The sequence below is a fragment of the Neolamprologus brichardi genome, chromosome 10 (assembly GCF_056152115.1).
Source record: "Neolamprologus brichardi isolate AB-2024 chromosome 10, ASM5615211v1, whole genome shotgun sequence".
Classification (NCBI taxonomy): domain Eukaryota; kingdom Metazoa; phylum Chordata; class Actinopteri; order Cichliformes; family Cichlidae; genus Neolamprologus; species Neolamprologus brichardi.
Window position 1 is genome coordinate 25,005,067 of NC_142113.1, and position 18,954 is coordinate 25,024,020.

General features: G+C 41.3%; 4 protein-coding genes across 5 annotated transcripts; all 4 read left to right on the forward strand.

Annotated features, from left to right (window-relative positions):
* Positions 1-1,579: 1,579 nt before the first annotated feature.
* Positions 1,580-3,253, forward strand: LOC102797611 (E3 ubiquitin/ISG15 ligase TRIM25-like). 2 transcript variants are annotated; one of them, XM_087846905.1, is made up of 2 exons: positions 1,580-1,867; positions 1,937-3,253. In XM_087846905.1, exons 1-2 carry the CDS (start codon positions 1,580-1,582, stop codon positions 3,251-3,253), a joined length of 1,605 nt encoding a protein of 534 aa, XP_087703031.1. The 2 variants fall into 2 exon arrangements, with proteins under 2 accessions (XP_087703031.1, XP_006785099.2); XM_006785036.2 differs by having other exon boundaries at positions 1,580-3,253.
* Positions 3,254-5,200: 1,947 nt separating this feature from the next.
* Positions 5,201-8,122, forward strand: LOC148100949 (uncharacterized). Its single transcript, XM_087847437.1, has one exon. The coding sequence runs from the start codon at positions 5,326-5,328 to the stop codon at positions 7,645-7,647; it is 2,322 nt and encodes a 773-aa protein (XP_087703563.1). The 5' UTR covers positions 5,201-5,325; the 3' UTR covers positions 7,648-8,122.
* Positions 8,123-9,826: 1,704 nt separating this feature from the next.
* On the forward strand, positions 9,827-13,070 carry LOC148100950 (uncharacterized). Its single transcript, XM_087847439.1, has one exon. It carries the CDS (start codon positions 10,273-10,275, stop codon positions 12,592-12,594), a length of 2,322 nt encoding a protein of 773 aa, XP_087703565.1. The 5' UTR covers positions 9,827-10,272; the 3' UTR covers positions 12,595-13,070.
* A 3,129-nt stretch (positions 13,071-16,199) lies between these two features.
* Positions 16,200-18,012, forward strand: LOC148100951 (homeodomain-interacting protein kinase 3-like). The gene has a single exon (XM_087847440.1). The coding sequence runs from the start codon at positions 16,279-16,281 to the stop codon at positions 17,539-17,541; it is 1,263 nt and encodes a 420-aa protein (XP_087703566.1). The 5' UTR covers positions 16,200-16,278; the 3' UTR covers positions 17,542-18,012.
* Positions 18,013-18,954: the final 942 nt, after the last annotated feature.

Below are 18,954 nucleotides of genomic sequence, written 5' to 3' on the forward strand. Positions count from 1 at the left end.
AGCTACAGTTGTAGCCACAGCTGCCCTGGGGCAGACGGACAGAAGCGAGGCTGCCATATCGCGCCATCGGCCCCTCAGACCATCACCAGTAGGTGGTACGTGAAGTGTCTTGCCCAAGAACACAACGACCGAGATTGTCAGAGCCGGGGCTGGAACCAGCAACCTTCTGATTACAAGACGAACTGCCAACTCTTGAGTGACGATCGCCCTATAAATAAGTTAAGTACAATGTAATAAACCCAGGAGAGTGAGGATACTTATATGACCAGAATCTGCAGCAGTGAGGAGGTAGTTTGTGTTTTTGATGAGAGCAGTTTCAGTTTTGTGGTGTGATCTGAACACAGATTGAAAATTTAAAAAAAAAAAAAGTGACATGTGTTGCCAGGATTTAACTAATGAATGAAAAGTTTGAAGTTGAAAAGTTACTGAACTCTTTAAGGTCCAAATTCATGCCCATGATGACTTCAGGTTCAGTTAAATTCAGTTTTATTTGTATTTGCTTCACTCACTATGAACAAGCACTTGGCAACAGCGGGTAGATAAACAGTGAGTAACAGTTTCCAGTGTAAACATTCAATTACAATTCGGTTTTCATCCGAAACACTTTCAGTTTCACACCAATCTGAGTACCTGGATGGAAGCTCCTTCCTGCACTGTTTACGCGTACCCTCTTCTTTGACAGAGTCATGTGATAAGATGCAAAACAGAAAATTTCCATATGCTTCAGTTCAGTGTCTCGGCATTAAGAGACGAAAACAGCTTTTATCTGGAAACGAAAAGAGAGACCATTTGAATGAGGAGAAAAGGCGCAGCAAGTAATTCAGCTGCATCAAGAAAAACTGAGCTGTTTCATCTGTCTGCAACTTGTAAAGGAGCCAGTCACTATTCCCTATGGGTACATCTACTGCATGAGCTGTATTAAAAACTACTGTAAAAACTAAGTGACTGCCATTATTCATATGCGGTGTGTGTGGCAAAATGAGCTCAAGACAAAATAAAAATATATTTAAAGGTCCTTTATTATTCTTTATTATTCTGAGCAAATTGAATTCTTAAAAAAAACCCAATTAAAACCTTAGAGTGAAAATTATCCTCTAAATTAGTCCATCAACAGCTGTAGAGGCTTGTTTTCTTGTTTAAATCAGAATACAAAAGTCAGATTAAAAGATAGAAAATACAGACAATACTAATTGAATTCATCATTTTCAGTAATAGAACAATAAAACATGAAATAACCCCATAATATACATTGCAAATAAGTAAGGAAAACCAATGGGCTTCAACCTACCAACCAGCCTGCAAGTATTGCACAAAGACTTGAAACACCAAATACATCTTAATCAAAAACATGAAACTTTTCAGTTTCACACCAATCTGATGACTCCCTCTCCTGGAATGAAGCACACCTTTCTAAGCCCCTCTCTGTTTACAGACTGTTTACCTCAGACGTTAGGCACACCCTCTGTTATCACAGTCATGTGATAAGTGGAAAAACAGGAAATTTCCACACTCTGTGTCTCTATATAAAAGAGACAAGAGCAGCTTTTATCTGGGGAGACGTTATTTACAGTGAGGAGACATGGCACAGCGAACGATTCAGCTGGATCAAGAAAAATTGAGCTGTTCCATCTGTCTGCAGCTTTTAAAGCTTCCAGTCACTATTCCCTGTGGGCACAGCTACTGCATGGACTGTATCAAAAACTACTGGGATGAGAAGGAAACACACAGCTGCCCTCAGTGCAGAGAGATTTTCACACCGCGGCCTGTTCTGGTGAAGAACACCATGTTAGCTGAGTTACTGGAGGACCTAAAGAAAGCAGAACATCTGACAGCTTCACCTGATCATGCCTATGCTGGACCTGGAGATGTGGCCTGTTCTGGGAGGAAGCGGAAAGCCTCCAAGTCCTGCCTGGTGTGTATGGCCTTTTACTGTGAGCATCACCTTCAGCCTCACTACAACGTAGCTCCAATAAAGAGACACAAGATCATTAAAGCCACTTCAAAGCTTCAGGAGAACATCTGCCCTCGCCACGATGAGGAGATGAAGATCTTCTGCCGCACTGATCAGCAGTGTGTCTGTTGTCTCTGCTTAATGGATGAACACAAAGACCACGTCACAGTGTCAGCTGCAGCAGAAAGAGCTGAGAAGCAGAAAAGGCTTGGAAGAAATCGACAAAAATTTCTTCAAAGAATTCAGGAAAGAGAGAAAGATGTGAAGATGCTTCATCGAAGAGGGGAGGCTATCAATCTTTCTGCTGATAAAGCTTTCAGAGAATGTGATAAGGCTTTCAAAGATTTGATCAGTCTCATTGAGAAAAAAAGCTCTGAAGGGAAGCAGAAGATCAGATCCAAACAAAAATCTGAACAGAACAGAGTCAAAGAGCTTCAGGAGAAAATAGAGCAGGAGATCAGAGATCTGAGGAGGAGAGACACTGAACTGCAGCAGCTCTCACTGACAGAGGATCACCTCCATTTTCTGAAAAGCTACTCCTCACTGTCACATCTGAGTGCATCTACAAACGTACCCACCTACAACAATCTTACTCTGCAGTACTTTGAGGATGTGACTGCATCTGTGTCACGGACCAGAGATAAAGTGAAGGCTCTTCTCAGTGATGAATGGCCCAAAATCTCAGTTGGAACGACCAAAGCTGATATTTTACTGCCTCAAGGAGAACCCAAAACCAGAGACGAATTTTTGAAATATTCTTGTCAGATCACTCTGGATCCAAATACAGCACACACACTGATGTCACTGAGTGACAGCAACAGAAAAGTGACACTGATGAGTAGAAACCAGTCATATCCAAGTCATCCAGACAAATTCCTTGATTGCCGGCAGGTCCTGAGCAGAGAGGGTCTGACTGGACGCTGTTACTGGGAGGTGAAGTGCAACGGGATGGTTGGAGTAGCTGTTGCATACAAGGATATCGGCCGTACAGGGACCATGGAGGAATGTGGATTTGGATTGAATGACAAATCCTGGGCATTAACAGTTTCAGGCAGCGGTTATGAATTCAAACACAACAACATTCCCACTCTCATCCCAGGCCCCCTGTCCTCCAGAATAGGAGTATATTTGGATCACAGGGCAGGAACTCTTTCTTTCTACAGCATCACTGAGACCATGAATCTCCTCCACAGAGTCCAGACCAGGTTCACTCAGTCTCTCTATGTCGGACTGTGGCTTCCACAAAGTGCTGGACACACTGCTGAGGTGTGTGAGCTCAAGAAGAGAATAAACACAAAATAGTGAAATTTGATGCCATGTGCTACTTGTTGAGATGTGTTTATCTATCCTGCACCTGTTAGAGATGAACCTTTATAGATATGAGAATAACATTTAATTTCTTTGATTGTCTTGTTTTCAATAGCTATTTGGGTAAAACGGTTTATTTGGCAAAACAATATTCATTTCCTATATAGTTTATATTTAACCAGTGTTTTGTTGTAACATTTGCAGAAAAAACTCACATAAATATAAATTCATATGAAAATAACTTCAGTGTATTTAAAATTACAGAAAAAAATAACTATGTATCAGATAAGTTGGAATCAGGGTTAATATGGTGTTTGCATTTTTAATGTACTTTTTATTTCTATACTTAAGTTGGTGGATTGTAAAATGTTTAATTTCAGTTATGTTTTCATTAACTTTTTTTTATTTACTGCTGTTTGTGAAATAAAGTGAGCAATGTACACTAAAGTTTCCTGTTCCAAGAAATAAAATATCACTAACATGATGAATGTAAACTTTGTAAAGAGACATTTAAAATAGAGCATTCAATAGTGTCAAATAATGATGAAATTAAAAAAGTATAACATTAAAAACATACATAGCTCTACAACACTAATTTAAGTAGGAGGATGTGGATGTAAAAGTTGAATTGGAAAGAAATTTAAATATAACAGACGAGTTTTCATATTAAGGCAAAATTTAAAGCAGGAATTTAACTAGCAAAGTGGAAAATAAAAAGAAGATATTTCAATGTAGCCGTTATTATTTAGTAATTCATGTAAATTTTACTGTAGGGGCTTTGGAATTGATTAAGAATTTTACACGAATATTTTGGGATTCTTCAAGGTTACTTCATTTCATAAAAGATTTTCAAAAAGGGATTTAACAGATTTCTGGAACTGATGATCATGTAGATCCATTACTCTATATTAGCCATATGTCTGTATGATATATCAGATGGAAAACTGATATATTTGTTAAGAATTCTGCTCCATATTGACAATATGGAGAGTTGCCTACTTAGTTAGGCTGATTTTTTTCCATAATGCTCAGTTGGTATTACAGGGCCCAAAGCATGCCAAGAATATATTCACCACACCATTACATCATCGGCACTCTGAACCGTTGATAAAAGGCAGGACTGAGTCATACTTTCATGTTGTTGTATCTGTTATCAGTAACTCCCTGCAGGCAGGTAAAGAGCTACCCAAGAGTGTGAAACTGCAGCACCTGCAAAGCAGATCTTGTCGTGGAGTGATTAAACCTTAAAGCTCTCCATCCACGTGGTTAGAAAAAAAATGATGAATTTCTTCAGGGTTTGTGTGTACACAAGCCCTTCAGCTGGAGGGTTCTTCCTATTAAAAAGATGTTTTTCCTTCCCACTGTTGCCAAACCACTTGCTCATAGGGCACACGTGTCAAACTCTGGCCCGCGGGCCAAATTTGGCCCGCAGCCTAATTACATTTGGCCCGCGAAGCCATACCAAATACTTAATCCATATTCAGTTTTCCAGCAAAACGTATTTGAGTCCATAAGAAAAGATTCATTCTTATATCTGGAGGAAGATTTTTTTTCAATAAATATTAATGTTAGCCCGCGACTTTGTTCCAGTTTTGAAGTTTGGCCCACTGTGTATTTGAGTTTGACACCCCTGCCATAAGTCATTGTTGATTTTGTCTTCACTCTCCATCCCCTGCCAAGCTGCACCTGTGATTCTGCGGCTGCTCGCTGATGAGCTGACAGATAAGATCTTTTCTTATCCTCTGCATCCTTACCCTATCACCTCTGCCTCCCACAGGGCGCCAGCCTGCCCTGTTGAAACACTATTTTTTTTCAGTGTTTCAACTGAAAAAATAGAATGCCATTGATAAAAAAAAATAGAATGCCTTTGATCCCCTGTGATGTCATCATCTTCTGTGATGTCCCCTGTGATGTCATGAGAGAAAAAACCCTTAAATAGGAGCTTTGCTCTGTTAAACTTTGCTGCTCAACGGACCTTGACCTGACAGTAAGCAAACCCTTTTGGAGAGTTTTGAGAGAATTTCGCGTTACTTAGCAATTCACTGACCAAGCCGACACATTTCACCATGTCAGCCAACCCATCCTTCCGCTCAAATGAGCTTGGAATAGTTAAAGGGAGCATTTTGGGAAACCACTACAAGGTAGAGGCTTTCCTTGGAGAAGGGGGCTTTGGTGTTGTAGCCAAATGTTGTGATACCATGACCAACCGAGTTGTGGCTATTAAAGTGAACAAGAGCCGCCCTGATATTCTGCAACAGGCAAAACTGGAAATTTTCATCCTGGAGCAGCTGAGAAGGTTGGATTCAGATGCCGCCAACATTGTTAAATGGAACGGCTTTTTCCACGACGGAGAGCGGGTTTGCTTAAAGTTCGAACTCCTTGATCAATGCCTGTGGGACTATATAGGGGACCGGAAAAACCAGGGTCTCCCCATAAGCGAAGTCAGGCCAATTTTAGGTCAGCTCACTAATGCTCTGTCCCACCTGGGTTCTGTGGGAATAGTGCACGCTGACCTCAAACCTGGAAACATCATGGTTGTAAACCGCCATGAGTCTCCCATCAAAGTCAAACTTATAGACTTTGGCCTCGCATGTCCTGCGTCTGCAGTGATGCCTGGTGACCGTGTGGGGACGGTTGGTTATAGTGCACCTGAGGTTATGCTTGGCCTTCCTTACAATGAAGCAAGTGACATGTGGTCTCTGGGGCTGGTAGCTGTGGAGCTTGGTACAGGGGTGCCACTGTACCCTGGAAATGAAGACTATGATGTTTTGAAATTCATCATAGAGACTCAGGGTCAGCCACCAGATCATGTTCTAGACTCTGGCGTGTACACTGAAGACTATTTCATTGAAGACAACGACAACCAACAGCGCTGGACATTTAAGACTGACCAACAATTTCAGTACGAGACAGGATATGAGTCCCTGGAGACAAGATACATAAAACTGACGCGTCTCGATGACCTCGAACAAGTAATGATGTTTAGAAGAGGACCAGAAAATGGCCAACGTTTGTTTGTAAGCTTAATTAAACAGATGTTGGCCTTGGATGCAAACCAGCGCATAACACCGTCGGAGGTTCTCCGGCATCCCTTTTTCAACCCTAAGAGTTCCCCTTGCATTGACATGAGTGCTGAAAGACCACAAAACCCTGTGGTCTTTCAGCACCCTTCAAACTTGAAATGCAAGAGATCAGAGAAAATCAACTGCAGTTTTCAAAACTCGGTTGAATTTTCTCAGCAAGTATTCGTCCACACGTCAGCCAGCCCATCCTTCAGCTCAGATGAGGTTGAAATAGTTGAAGGGAGCATTTTGGGAAACCACTACAAGGTAGAGGCTTTCCTCGGAGAAGGGGGCTTTGGTATTGTAGCCAAATGCCGTGATACCATGACCAACCGAGCTGTGGCTATTAAAGTGAACAAGAGCCGCCCTGATATTCTGCAACAGGCAAAACTGGAAATTTTCATCCTGGAGCAGCTGCGAAGGTTGGATCCAGATGCCGCCAACATTGTTCAATGGAACGGCTTTTTCCTTGACAGAGAGCGGGTTTGCCTGAAATTTGAACTCCTAGATCAATGCCTGTGGGACTACATACGGGACCCGAATAACCGGCGTCTCCCCATAAGCGAAGTCAGGCCAATTTTAGGTCAACTCACTAATGCTCTGTCCCACCTGGGTTCTTTGGGAATAGTGCACGCTGACCTTAAACCTGGAAACATCATGGTTGTAAATCGCTATGAGTCTCCAGTCAAAGTCAGACTTATAGACTTTGGCCTCGCATGTCCTGCGTCTGCAGTGATGCCTGGTGACCGTGTGGGGACAGTTGGTTATAGTGCACCTGAGGTTATGCTTGGCCTTCCTTATAACGAAGCATGTGACATGTGGTCTCTGGGGCTGGTGGCTGTTGAGCTTGTTACAGGGATGCCACTCTACCCTGGAAAAAAATATTATGATGTTTTGAAATTCATCATAGAGACTCAGGGTCAGCCACCAGATCATGTTCTCGATCCTGGCGTGTACACTGAAGACTATTTCACAAAAGACAACTACAACTACAACCAACAACGCTGGACATTTAAGACCGCCCAACAATTTAAATACGAGACAGGATATGAATCTTTGGAGACAAGATACATAAAACTGACACGTCTGGATGACCTCGAACAAATAATGATGTTCAGACGAGGACCAGAAGATGGCCAACGCTTATTTGTCAGCCTAATTAAAGAGATGTTGGCCTTGGATGCACACCAGCGGATAACACCCTCTCAGGTTCTACGGCATCCCTTTTTCAACCCTGGCCTCTCCAACAGGTTCCCAAGTATCAACATTGAAAAACCATACAGAGTCAATCTCCAGCATGGCATCTTCCACCCTGGACAAAAGTAATAAAAACACAAAATGGGGTTGGAAAAGGATATTAACAGCAAATTACACTGGAAATATTAATTAAACTGCTCCAATAATTATCACTTTTGGTTTTTTTTTTTTTTTTTTAATTTTCACTCCCCCCACCCCAACCAGTCGCGGCAGATGACTGTCCCTTCCTGAGCCTGGTTCTGTCGAAGGTTTCTTCCTTTTTAAAGGGAGTTTTTCCTTCCCACTGTCGCTAAATGCTTGCTCATAGGGAATCTTCTGATTGCTGGGGTGGCCAAAACTCTAGGGGAACCAGCAATTCTTGTGAAAATTAAAAAAAAAAAAAGCCTACCAATATTCAAAGCAGAGCAGCGGACACCTTACCATCACATCAGTCCTTTAATCCGACCTAAAACACCATGTTTACAGAAATAAATTCCATACAAATTGGAAATAAATTGTTGTTTTTGATTGTTTATAAATATATAGTGCTACCCTTCAGCCTCCTAGTAGACATACCTGTGTTATAAATGTGAAACTCCTCCGATTTTCAGAAAAGTTGACCTGAGATTTAAGCTTCACAGAGATTTTCAGTAGATGCAACCATGGTATTGATTTGAAAAATCTACACAATCACAAACTTGGACAGCGCCTCGCCATATACCAAAGATTAAGAGGTGGATCTTTTCTAGGTTTTTATAAAGATTACAAAACACAAATAACAAAAATGCCAACGCTGTTGTCATTTTGGACAATGCTATTTTGATGTTGTCCAATGTAGTGCAAAAAACCCCAAAACAAACCCAAAATGTAATAAATAAAGTAAATAAGGTATATACTACATAGTATAAAAAATTTTAGTGGTCCACAATGGGGTCAATGAACAGAATGAAGGAAGTAAGTCTTTTATATGACAATGGTGTGAAAAAGCGTTTTCCTATTTATTTGTATGTTTGTCGCACTTAAACATTTCAGATCATCAAACATTTTTTTCTTTTTTATGTAAAAAGAAAAATCTTTTAACTGTCCAGTTTTCTTGATGTTATGATGCTTCTGCCACTGGTTTGTCATTAATAAATCAGACTTTGGCTGCTGCAGCAGAAAAAGACAAAGAGAAAATGTAATCACACAAATCAGAGGTGCAGATTTACACTTTACCTGAAACAGAGCAAAAGTGCTTTTTAAATAGGTTAATGAATATTAAGTAATATAGGCTAGATGTCTGGACATTACTAGTTTCATTTGGGCCTTCTGGGCCATTAGTCCTCTGGCTTATTGCCAGTTACCAGCCAAATAGCTTGTGTATTTTATTATCTTAGTGTGTTAAAGATTCTAGTTCTTACTCTGGTCAAACTGCGCTTCATTATTTGTTTACAGCACAGCTACAGTTCCAGGTGACTTCAAGTCAAAAGGATACTACATGTCAATGGCCAGCAGCCTGTAATCAGTTTGAATATTGCAGTAAATGTACCTGGATCTGTTTCTATTGGGTTGTGAATTTGGTCTCACTGTTACATCCAACTTTTAGAGTGGGATAAAGACAAAAAGAAAGAAGAGAGAATGGATTTGTAGTTAGAAATTGAAAGTTGCTTCTGTTTTGCCCACACACATTGATGATGATTTCACATCACTAAGCAGGTTATCAAATGTGGACAGAATGTTAGCAGAATCTTATAATTCTCATAAGATTCTGTTTTTGTGTCATTCAATACAATGTGTTTATGTGTGACATACTGATATGAATCATAGTATCTTATGGAATTCCAAAAATGGCTGCCAGGACAGCTGCCACCACACTGATGTGACACACTACAAATCAACTCTTTGATGCTCTGTGCTGAGTCTGCACAATAACCTGCACTTAAACATTTATTTAATATCACGTACACATATACACATACTGTCCCTCAAGAAGACACTGAGAAAAAATAAAGAATAACATTGAGGCTGTAACTTTGCCATAAGTAATAGGTGTCAAACTCTGGCCCGCTCTTACTATTAGAGCTGGCCTACTGGTATTATACAGCTAATATATATATATTGTTTAGTATTAAGCTTTGCTTGATCCATATTCAGTTTTCCAGCAAAACGTATTTGAGTCCATAAGAAAAGATTCATTCTTATATCTGGAGGAAGATTTTTTTTCAATAAATATTAATGTTAGCCCGCGACTTTGTTCCAGTTTTGAAGTTTGGCCCACTGTGTATTTGAGTTTGACACCCCTGCCATAAGTCATTGTTGATTTTGTCTTCACTCTCCATCCCCTGCCAAGCTGCACCTGTGATTCTGCGGCTGCTCGCTGATGAGCTGACAGATAAGATCTTTTCTTATCCTCTGCATCCTTACCCTATCACCTCTGCCTCCCACAGGGCGCCAGCCTGCCCTGTTGAAACACTATTTTTTTTCAGTGTTTCAACTGAAAAAATAGAATGCCATTGATAAAAAAAAATAGAATGCCTTTGATCCCCTGTGATGTCATCATCTTCTGTGATGTCCCCTGTGATGTCATGAGAGAAAAAACCCTTAAATAGGAGCTTTGCTCTGTTAAACTTTGCTGCTCAACGGACCTTGACCTGACAGTAAGCAAACCCTTTTGGAGAGTTTTGAGAGAATTTCGCGTCACTTAGCAATTCACTGACCAAGCCGACACATTTCACCATGTCAGCTAACCCATCCTTCCGCTCAAATGAGCTTGGAATAGTTAAAGGGAGCATTTTGGGAAACCACTACAAGGTAGAGGCTTTCCTTGGAGAAGGGGGCTTTGGTGTTGTAGCCAAATGTCGTGATACCATGACCAACCGAGCTGTGGCTATTAAAGTGAACAAGAGCCGCCCTGATATTCTGCAACAGACAAAACTGGAAATTTTCATCCTGGAGCAGCTGAGAAGGTTGGATCCAGATGCTGCCAACATTGTTAAATGGAACGGCTTTTTCCACGACGGAGAGCGGGTTTGCTTAAAGTTCGAACTCCTTGATCAATGCCTGTGGGACTATATAGGGGACCGGAAAAACCAGGGTCTCCCCATAAGCGAAGTCAGGCCAATTTTAGGTCAGCTCACTAATGCTCTGTCCCACCTGGGTTCTGTGGGAATAGTGCACGCTGACCTCAAACCTGGAAACATCATGGTTGTAAACCGCCATGAGTCTCCCATCAAAGTCAAACTTATAGACTTTGGCCTCGCATGTCCTGCGTCTGCAGTGATGCCTGGTGACCGTGTGGGGACGGTTGGTTATAGTGCACCTGAGGTTATGCTTGGCCTTCCTTACAATGAAGCAAGTGACATGTGGTCTCTGGGGCTGGTAGCTGTGGAGCTTGGTACAGGGGTGCCACTGTACCCTGCAAATGAAGACTATGATGTTTTGAAATTCATCATAGAGACTCAGGGTCAGCCACCAGATCATGTTCTAGACTCTGGCGTGTACACTGAAGACTATTTCATTGAAGACAACGACAACCAACAGCGCTGGACATTTAAGACTGACCAACAATTTCAGTACGAGACAGGATATGAGTCCCTGGAGACAAGATACATAAAACTGACGCGTCTCGATGACCTCGAACAAGTAATGATGTTTAGAAGAGGACCAGAAAATGGCCAACGTTTGTTTGTAAGCTTAATTAAACAGATGTTGGCCTTGGATGCAAACCAGCGCATAACACTGTCGGAGGTTCTCCGGCATCCCTTTTTCAACCCTAAGAGTTCCCCTTGCATTGACATGAGTGCTGAAAGACCACAAAACCCTGTGGTCTTTCAGCACCCTTCAAACTTGAAATGCAAGAGATCAGAGAAAATCAACTGCAGTTTTCAAAACTCGGTTGAATTTTCTCAGCAAGTATTCGTCCACACGTCAGCCAGCCCATCCTTCAGCTCAGATGAGGTTGAAATAGTTGAAGGGAGCATTTTGGGAAACCACTACAAGGTAGAGGCTTTCCTCGGAGAAGGGGGCTTTGGTATTGTAGCCAAATGCCGTGATACCAAAACCAACCAAGCTGTGGCTATTAAGGTGAACAAGAGCCGCCCTGATATTCTGCAACAGGCAAAACTGGAAATTTTCATCCTGGAGCAGCTGCGAAGGTTGGATCCAGATGCCGCCAACATTGTTCAATGGAACGGCTTTTTCCTTGACAGAGAGCGGGTTTGCCTGAAATTTGAACTCCTAGATCAATGCCTGTGGGACTACATACGGGACCCGAATAACCGGCGTCTCCCCATAAGCGAAGTCAGGCCAATTTTAGGTCAACTCACTAATGCTCTGTCCCACCTGGGTTCTTTGGGAATAGTGCACGCTGACCTTAAACCTGGAAACATCATGGTTGTAAATCGCTATGAGTCTCCAGTCAAAGTCAGACTTATAGACTTTGGCCTCGCATGTCCTGCGTCTGCAGTGATGCCTGGTGACCGTGTGGGGACGGTTGGTTATAGTGCACCTGAGGTTATGCTTGGCCTTCCTTATAACGAAGCATGTGACATGTGGTCTCTGGGGCTGGTGGCTGTTGAGCTTGTTACAGGGGTGCCACTCTACCCTGGAAAAAAATATTATGATGTTTTGAAATTCATCATAGAGACTCAGGGTCAGCCACCAGATCATGTTCTCGATCCTGGCGTGTACACTGAAGACTATTTCACAAAAGACAACTACAACTACAACCAACAACGCTGGACATTTAAGACCGCCCAACAATTTAAATACGAGACAGGATATGAATCTTTGGAGACAAGATACATAAAACTGACACGTCTGGATGACCTCGAACAAATAATGATGTTCAGACGAGGACCAGAAGATGGCCAACGCTTATTTGTCAGCCTAATTAAAGAGATGTTGGCCTTGGATGCACACCAGCGGATAACACCCTCTCAGGTTCTACGGCATCCCTTTTTCAACCCTGGCCTCTCCAACAGGTTCCCAAGTATCAACACTGAAAAACCATACAGAGTCAATCTCCAGCATGGCATCTTCCACCCTGGACAAAAGTAATAAAAACACAAAATGGGGTTGGAAAAGGATATTAACAGCAAATTACACTGGAAATATTAATTAAACTGCTCCAATAATTATCACTTTTGGTTTTTTTTTTTTTTTTTTAATTTTCACTCCCCCCACCCCAACCAGTCGCGGCAGATGACTGTCCCTTCCTGAGCCTGGTTCTGTCGAAGGTTTCTTCCTTTTTAAAGGGAGTTTTTCCTTCCCACTGTCGCTAAATGCTTGCTCATAGGGAATCTTCTGATTGCTGGGGTGGCCAAAACTCTAGGGGAACCAGCAATTCTTGTGAAAATTAAAAAAAAAAAAAGCCTACCAATATTCAAAGCAGAGCAGCGGACACCTTACCATCACATCAGTCCTTTAATCCGACCTAAAACACCATGTTTACAGAAATAAATTCCATACAAATTGGAAATAAATTGTTGTTTTTGATTGTTTATAAATATATAGTGCTACCCTTCAGCCTCCTAGTAGACATACCTGTGTTATAAATGTGAAACTCCTCCGATTTTCAGAAAAGTTGACCTGAGATTTAAGCTTCACAGAGATTTTCAGTAGATGCAACCATGGTATTGATTTGAAAAATCTACACAATCACAAACTTGGACAGCGCCTCGCCATATACCAAAGATTAAGAGGTGGATCTTTTCTAGGTTTTTATAAAGATTACAAAACACAAATAACAAAAATGCCAACGCTGTTGTCATTTTGGACAATGCTATTTTGATGTTGTCCAATGTAGTGCAAAAAACCCCAAAACAAACCCAAAATGTAATAAATAAAGTAAATAAGGTATATACTACATAGTATAAAAAATTTTAGTGGTCCACAATGGGGTCAATGAACAGAATGAAGGAAGTAAGTCTTTTATATGACAATGGTGTGAAAAAGCGTTTTCCTATTTATTTGTATGTTTGTCGCACTTAAACATTTCAGATCATCAAACATTTTTTTCTTTTTTATGTAAAAAGAAAAATCTTTTAACTGTCCAGTTTTCTTGATGTTATGATGCTTCTGCCACTGGTTTGTCATTAATAAATCAGACTTTGGCTGCTGCAGCAGAAAAAGACAAAGAGAAAATGTAATCACACAAATCAGAGGTGCAGATTTACACTTTACCTGAAACAGAGCAAAAGTGCTTTTTAAATAGGTTAATGAATATTAAGTAATATAGGCTAGATGTCTGGACATTACTAGTTTCATTTGGGCCTTCTGGGCCATTAGTCCTCTGGCTTATTGCCAGTTACCAGCCAAATAGCTTGTGTATTTTATTATCTTAGTGTGTTAAAGATTCTAGTTCTTACTCTGGTCAAACTGCGCTTCATTATTTGTTTACAGCACAGCTACAGTTCCAGGTGACTTCAAGTCAAAAGGATACTACATGTCAATGGCCAGCAGCCTGTAATCAGTTTGAATATTGCAGTAAATGTACCTGGATCTGTTTCTATTGGGTTGTGAATTTGGTCTCACTGTTACATCCAACTTTTAGAGTGGGATAAAGACAAAAAGAAAGAAGAGAGAATGGATTTGTAGTTAGAAATTGAAAGTTGCTTCTGTTTTGCCCACACACATTGATGATGATTTCACATCACTAAGCAGGTTATCAAATGTGGACAGAATGTTAGCAGAATCTTATAATTCTCATAAGATTCTGTTTTTGTGTCATTCAATACAATGTGTTTATGTGTGACATACTGATATGAATCATAGTATCTTATGGAATTCCAAAAATGGCTGCCAGGACAGCTGCCACCACACTGATGTGACACACTACAAATCAACTCTTTGATGCTCTGTGCTGAGTCTGCACAATAACCTGCACTTAAACATTTATTTAATATCACGTACACATATACACATACTGTCCCTCAAGAAGACACTGAGAAAAAATAAAGAATAACATTGAGGCTGTAACTTTGCCATAAGTAATAGGTGTCAAACTCTGGCCCGCTCTTACTATTAGAGCTGGCCTACTGGTATTATACAGCTAATATATATATATTGTTTAGTATTAAGCTTTGCTTGATCCATATTCAGTTTTCCAGCAAAACGTATTTGAGTCCATAAGAAAAGATTCATTCTTATATCTGGAGGAAGATTTTTTTTCAATAAATATTAATGTTAGCCCGCGACTTTGTTCCAGTTTTGAAGTTTGGCCCACTGTGTATTTGAGTTTGACACCCCTGCCATAAGTCATTGTTGATTTTGTCTTCACTCTCCATCCCCTGCCAAGCTGCACCTGTGATTCTGCGGCTGCTCGCTGATGAGCTGACAGATAAGATCTTTTCTTATCCTCTGCATCCTTACCCTATCACCTCTGCCTCCCACAGGGCGCCAGCCTGCCCTGTTGAAACACTATTTTTTTTCAGTGTTTCAACTGAAAAAATAGAATGCCATTGATAAAAAAAAATAGAATGCCTTTGATCCCCTGTGATGTCATCATCTTCTGTGATGTCCCCTGTGATGTCATGAGAGAAAAAACCCTTAAATAGGAGCTTTGCTCTGTTAAACTTTGCTGCTCAACGGACCTTGACCTGACAGTAAGCAAACCCTTTTGGAGAGTTTTGAGAGAATTTCGCGTCACTTAGCAATTCACTGACCAAGCCGACACATTTCACCATGTCAGCTAACCCATCCTTCCGCTCAAATGAGCTTGGAATAGTTAAAGGGAGCATTTTGGGAAACCACTACAAGGTAGAGGCTTTCCTTGGAGAAGGGGGCTTTGGTGTTGTAGCCAAATGTCGTGATACCATGACCAACCGAGCTGTGGCTATTAAAGTGAACAAGAGCCGCCCTGATATTCTGCAACAGGCAAAACTGGAAATTTTCATCCTGGAGCAGCTGAGAAGGTTGGATTCAGATGCCGCCAACATTGTTAAATGGAACGGCTTTTTCCACGACGGAGAGCGGGTTTGCTTAAAGTTCGAACTCCTTGATCAATGCCTGTGGGACTATATAGGGGACCGGAAAAACCAGGGTCTCCCCATAAGCGAAGTCAGGCCAATTTTAGGTCAGCTCACTAATGCTCTGTCCCACCTGGGTTCTGTGGGAATAGTGCACGCTGACCTCAAACCTGGAAACATCATGGTTGTAAACCGCCATGAGTCTCCCATCAAAGTCAAACTTATAGACTTTGGCCTCGCATGTCCTGCGTCTGCAGTGATGCCTGGTGACCGTGTGGGGACGGTTGGTTATAGTGCACCTGAGGTTATGCTTGGCCTTCCTTACAATGAAGCAAGTGACATGTGGTCTCTGGGGCTGGTAGCTGTGGAGCTTGGTACAGGGGTGCCACTGTACCCTGGAAATGAAGACTATGATGTTTTGAAATTCATCATAGAGACTCAGGGTCAGCCACCAGATCATGTTCTAGACTCTGGCGTGTACACTGAAGACTATTTCATTGAAGACAACGACAACCAACAGCGCTGGACATTTAAGACTGACCAACAATTTCAGTACGAGACAGGATATGAGTCCCTGGAGACAAGATACATAAAACTGACGCGTCTCGATGACCTCGAACAAGTAATGATGTTTAGAAGAGGACCAGAAAATGGCCAACGTTTGTTTGTAAGCTTAATTAAACAGATGTTGGCCTTGGATGCAAACCAGCGCATAACACCGTCGGAGGTTCTCCGGCATCCCTTTTTCAACCCTAAGAGTTCCCCTTGCATTGACATGAGTGCTGAAAGACCACAAAACCCTGTGGTCTTTCAGCACCCTTCAAACTTGAAATGCAAGAGATCAGAGAAAATCAACTGCAGTTTTCAAAACTCGGTTGAATTTTCTCAGCAAGTATTCGTCCACACGTCAGCCAGCCCATCCTTCAGCTCAGATGAGGTTGAAATAGTTGAAGGGAGCATTTTGGGAAACCACTACAAGGTAGAGGCTTTCCTCGGAGAAGGGGGCTTTGGTATTGTAGCCAAATGCCGTGATACCAAAACCAACCAAGCTGTGGCTATTAAGGTGAACAAGAGCCGCCCTGATATTCTGCAACAGGCAAAACTGGAAATTTTCATCCTGGAGCAGCTGCGAAGGTTGGATCCAGATGCCGCCAACATTGTTCAATGGAACGGCTTTTTCCTTGACAGAGAGCGGGTTTGCCTGAAATTTGAACTCCTAGATCAATGCCTGTGGGACTACATACGGGACCCGAATAACCGGCGTCTCCCCATAAGCGAAGTCAGGCCAATTTTAGGTCAACTCACTAATGCTCTGTCCCACCTGGGTTCTTTGGGAATAGTGCACGCTGACCTTAAACCTGGAAACATCATGGTTGTAAATCGCTATGAGTCTCCAGTCAAAGTCAGACTTATAGACTTTGGCCTCGCATGTCCTGCGTCTGCAGTGATGCCTGGTGACCGTGTGGGGACGGTTGGTTATAGTGCACCTGAGGTTATGCTTGGCCTTCCTTATAACGAAGCATGTGACATGTGGTCTCTGGGGCTGGTGGCTGTTGAGCTTGTTACAGGGGTGCCACTCTACCCTGGAAAAAAATATTATGATGTTTTGAAATTCATCATAGAGACTCAGGGTCAGCCACCAGATCATGTTCTCGATCCTGGCGTGTACACTGAAGACTATTTCACAAAAGACAACTACAACTACAACCAACAACGCTGGACATTTAAGACCGCCCAACAATTTAAATACGAGACAGGATATGAATCTTTGGAGACAAGATACATAAAACTGACACGTCTGGATGACCTCGAACAAATAATGATGTTCAGACGAGGACCAGAAGATGGCCAACGCTTATTTGTCAGCCTAATTAAAGAGATGTTGGCCTTGGATGCACACCAGCGGATAACGCCCTCTCAGGTTCTACGGCATCCCTTTTTCAACCCTGGCCTCTCCAACAGGTTCCCAAGTATCAACATTGAAAAACCATACAGAGTCAATCTCCAGCATGGCATCTTCCACCCTGGACAAAAGTAATAAAAACACAAAATGGGGTTGGAAAAGGATATTAACAGCAAATTACACTGGAAATATTAATTAAACTGCTCCAATAATTATCACTTTTGGTTTTTTGTTTTTTTTAAAATTTTCACTCCCCCCACCCCAACCAGTCGCGGCAGATGACTGTCCCTTCCTGAGCCTGGTTCTGTCGAAGGTTTCTTCCTTTTTAAAGGGAGTTTTTCCTTCCCACTGTCGCTAAATGCTTGCTCATAGGGAATCTTCTGATTGCTGGGGTGGCCAAAACTCTAGGGGAACCAGCAATTCTTGTGAAAATTAAAAAAAAAAAAGCCTACCAATATTCAAAGCAGAGCAGCGGACACCTTACCATCACATCAGTCCTTTAATCCGACCTAAAACACCATGTTTACAGAAATAAATTCCATACAAATTGGAAATAAATTGTTGTTTTTGATTGTTTATAAATATATAGTGCTACCCTTCAGCCTCCTAGTAGACATACCTGTGTTATAAATGTGAAACTCCTCCGATTTTCAGAAAAGTTGACCTGAGATTTAAGCTTCACAGAGATTTTCAGTAGATGCAACCATGGTATTGATTTGAAAAATCTACACAATCACAAACTTGGACAGCGCCTCGCCATATACCAAAGATTAAGAGGTGGATCTTTTCTAGGTTTTTATAAAGATTACAAAACACAAATAACAAAAATGCCAACGCTGTTGTCATTTTGGACAATGCTATTTTGATGTTGTCCAATGTAGTGCAAAAAACCCCAAAACAAACCCAAAATGTAATAAATAAAGTAAATAAGGTATATACTACATAGTATAAAAAATTTTAGTGGTCCACAATGGGGTCAATGAACAGAATGAAGGAAGTAAGTCTTTTATATGACAATGGTGTGAAAAAGCGTTTTCCTATTTATTTGTATGTTTGTCGCACTTAAACATTTCAGATCATCAAACATTTTTTTCTTTTTTATGTAAAAAGAAAAATCTTTTAACTGTCCAGTTTTCTTGATGTTATGATGCTTCTGCCACTGGTTTGTCATTAATAAATCAGACTTTGGCTGCTGCAGCAGAAAAAGACAAAGAGAAAATGTAATCACACAAATCAGAGGTGCAGATTTACACTTTACCTGAAACAGAGCAAAAGTGCTTTTTAAATAGGTTAATGAATATTAAGTAATATAGGCTAGATGTCTGGACATTACTAGTTTCATTTGGGCCTTCTGGGCCATTAGTCCTCTGGCTTATTGCCAGTTACCAGCCAAATAGCTTGTGTATTTTATTATCTTAGTGTGTTAAAGATTCTAGTTCTTACTCTGGTCAAACTGCGCTTCATTATTTGTTTACAGCACAGCTACAGTTCCAGGTGACTTCAAGTCAAAAGGATACTACATGTCAATGGCCAGCAGCCTGTAATCAG

What these genes read in the sequence shown, in the direction of transcription:
- LOC148100949 (XM_087847437.1), top strand. Translation starts at nt 5,326, where the DNA reads ATGTCAGCCAACCCATCCTTCCGCTCAAATGAGCTTGGAATAGTTAAA.
- LOC102797611 (XM_006785036.2), top strand. Translation starts at nt 1,580, where the DNA reads ATGGCACAGCGAACGATTCAGCTGGATCAAGAAAAATTGAGCTGTTCC.
- LOC148100950 (XM_087847439.1), top strand. Translation starts at nt 10,273, where the DNA reads ATGTCAGCTAACCCATCCTTCCGCTCAAATGAGCTTGGAATAGTTAAA.
- LOC148100951 (XM_087847440.1), top strand. Translation starts at nt 16,279, where the DNA reads ATGAGTGCTGAAAGACCACAAAACCCTGTGGTCTTTCAGCACCCTTCA.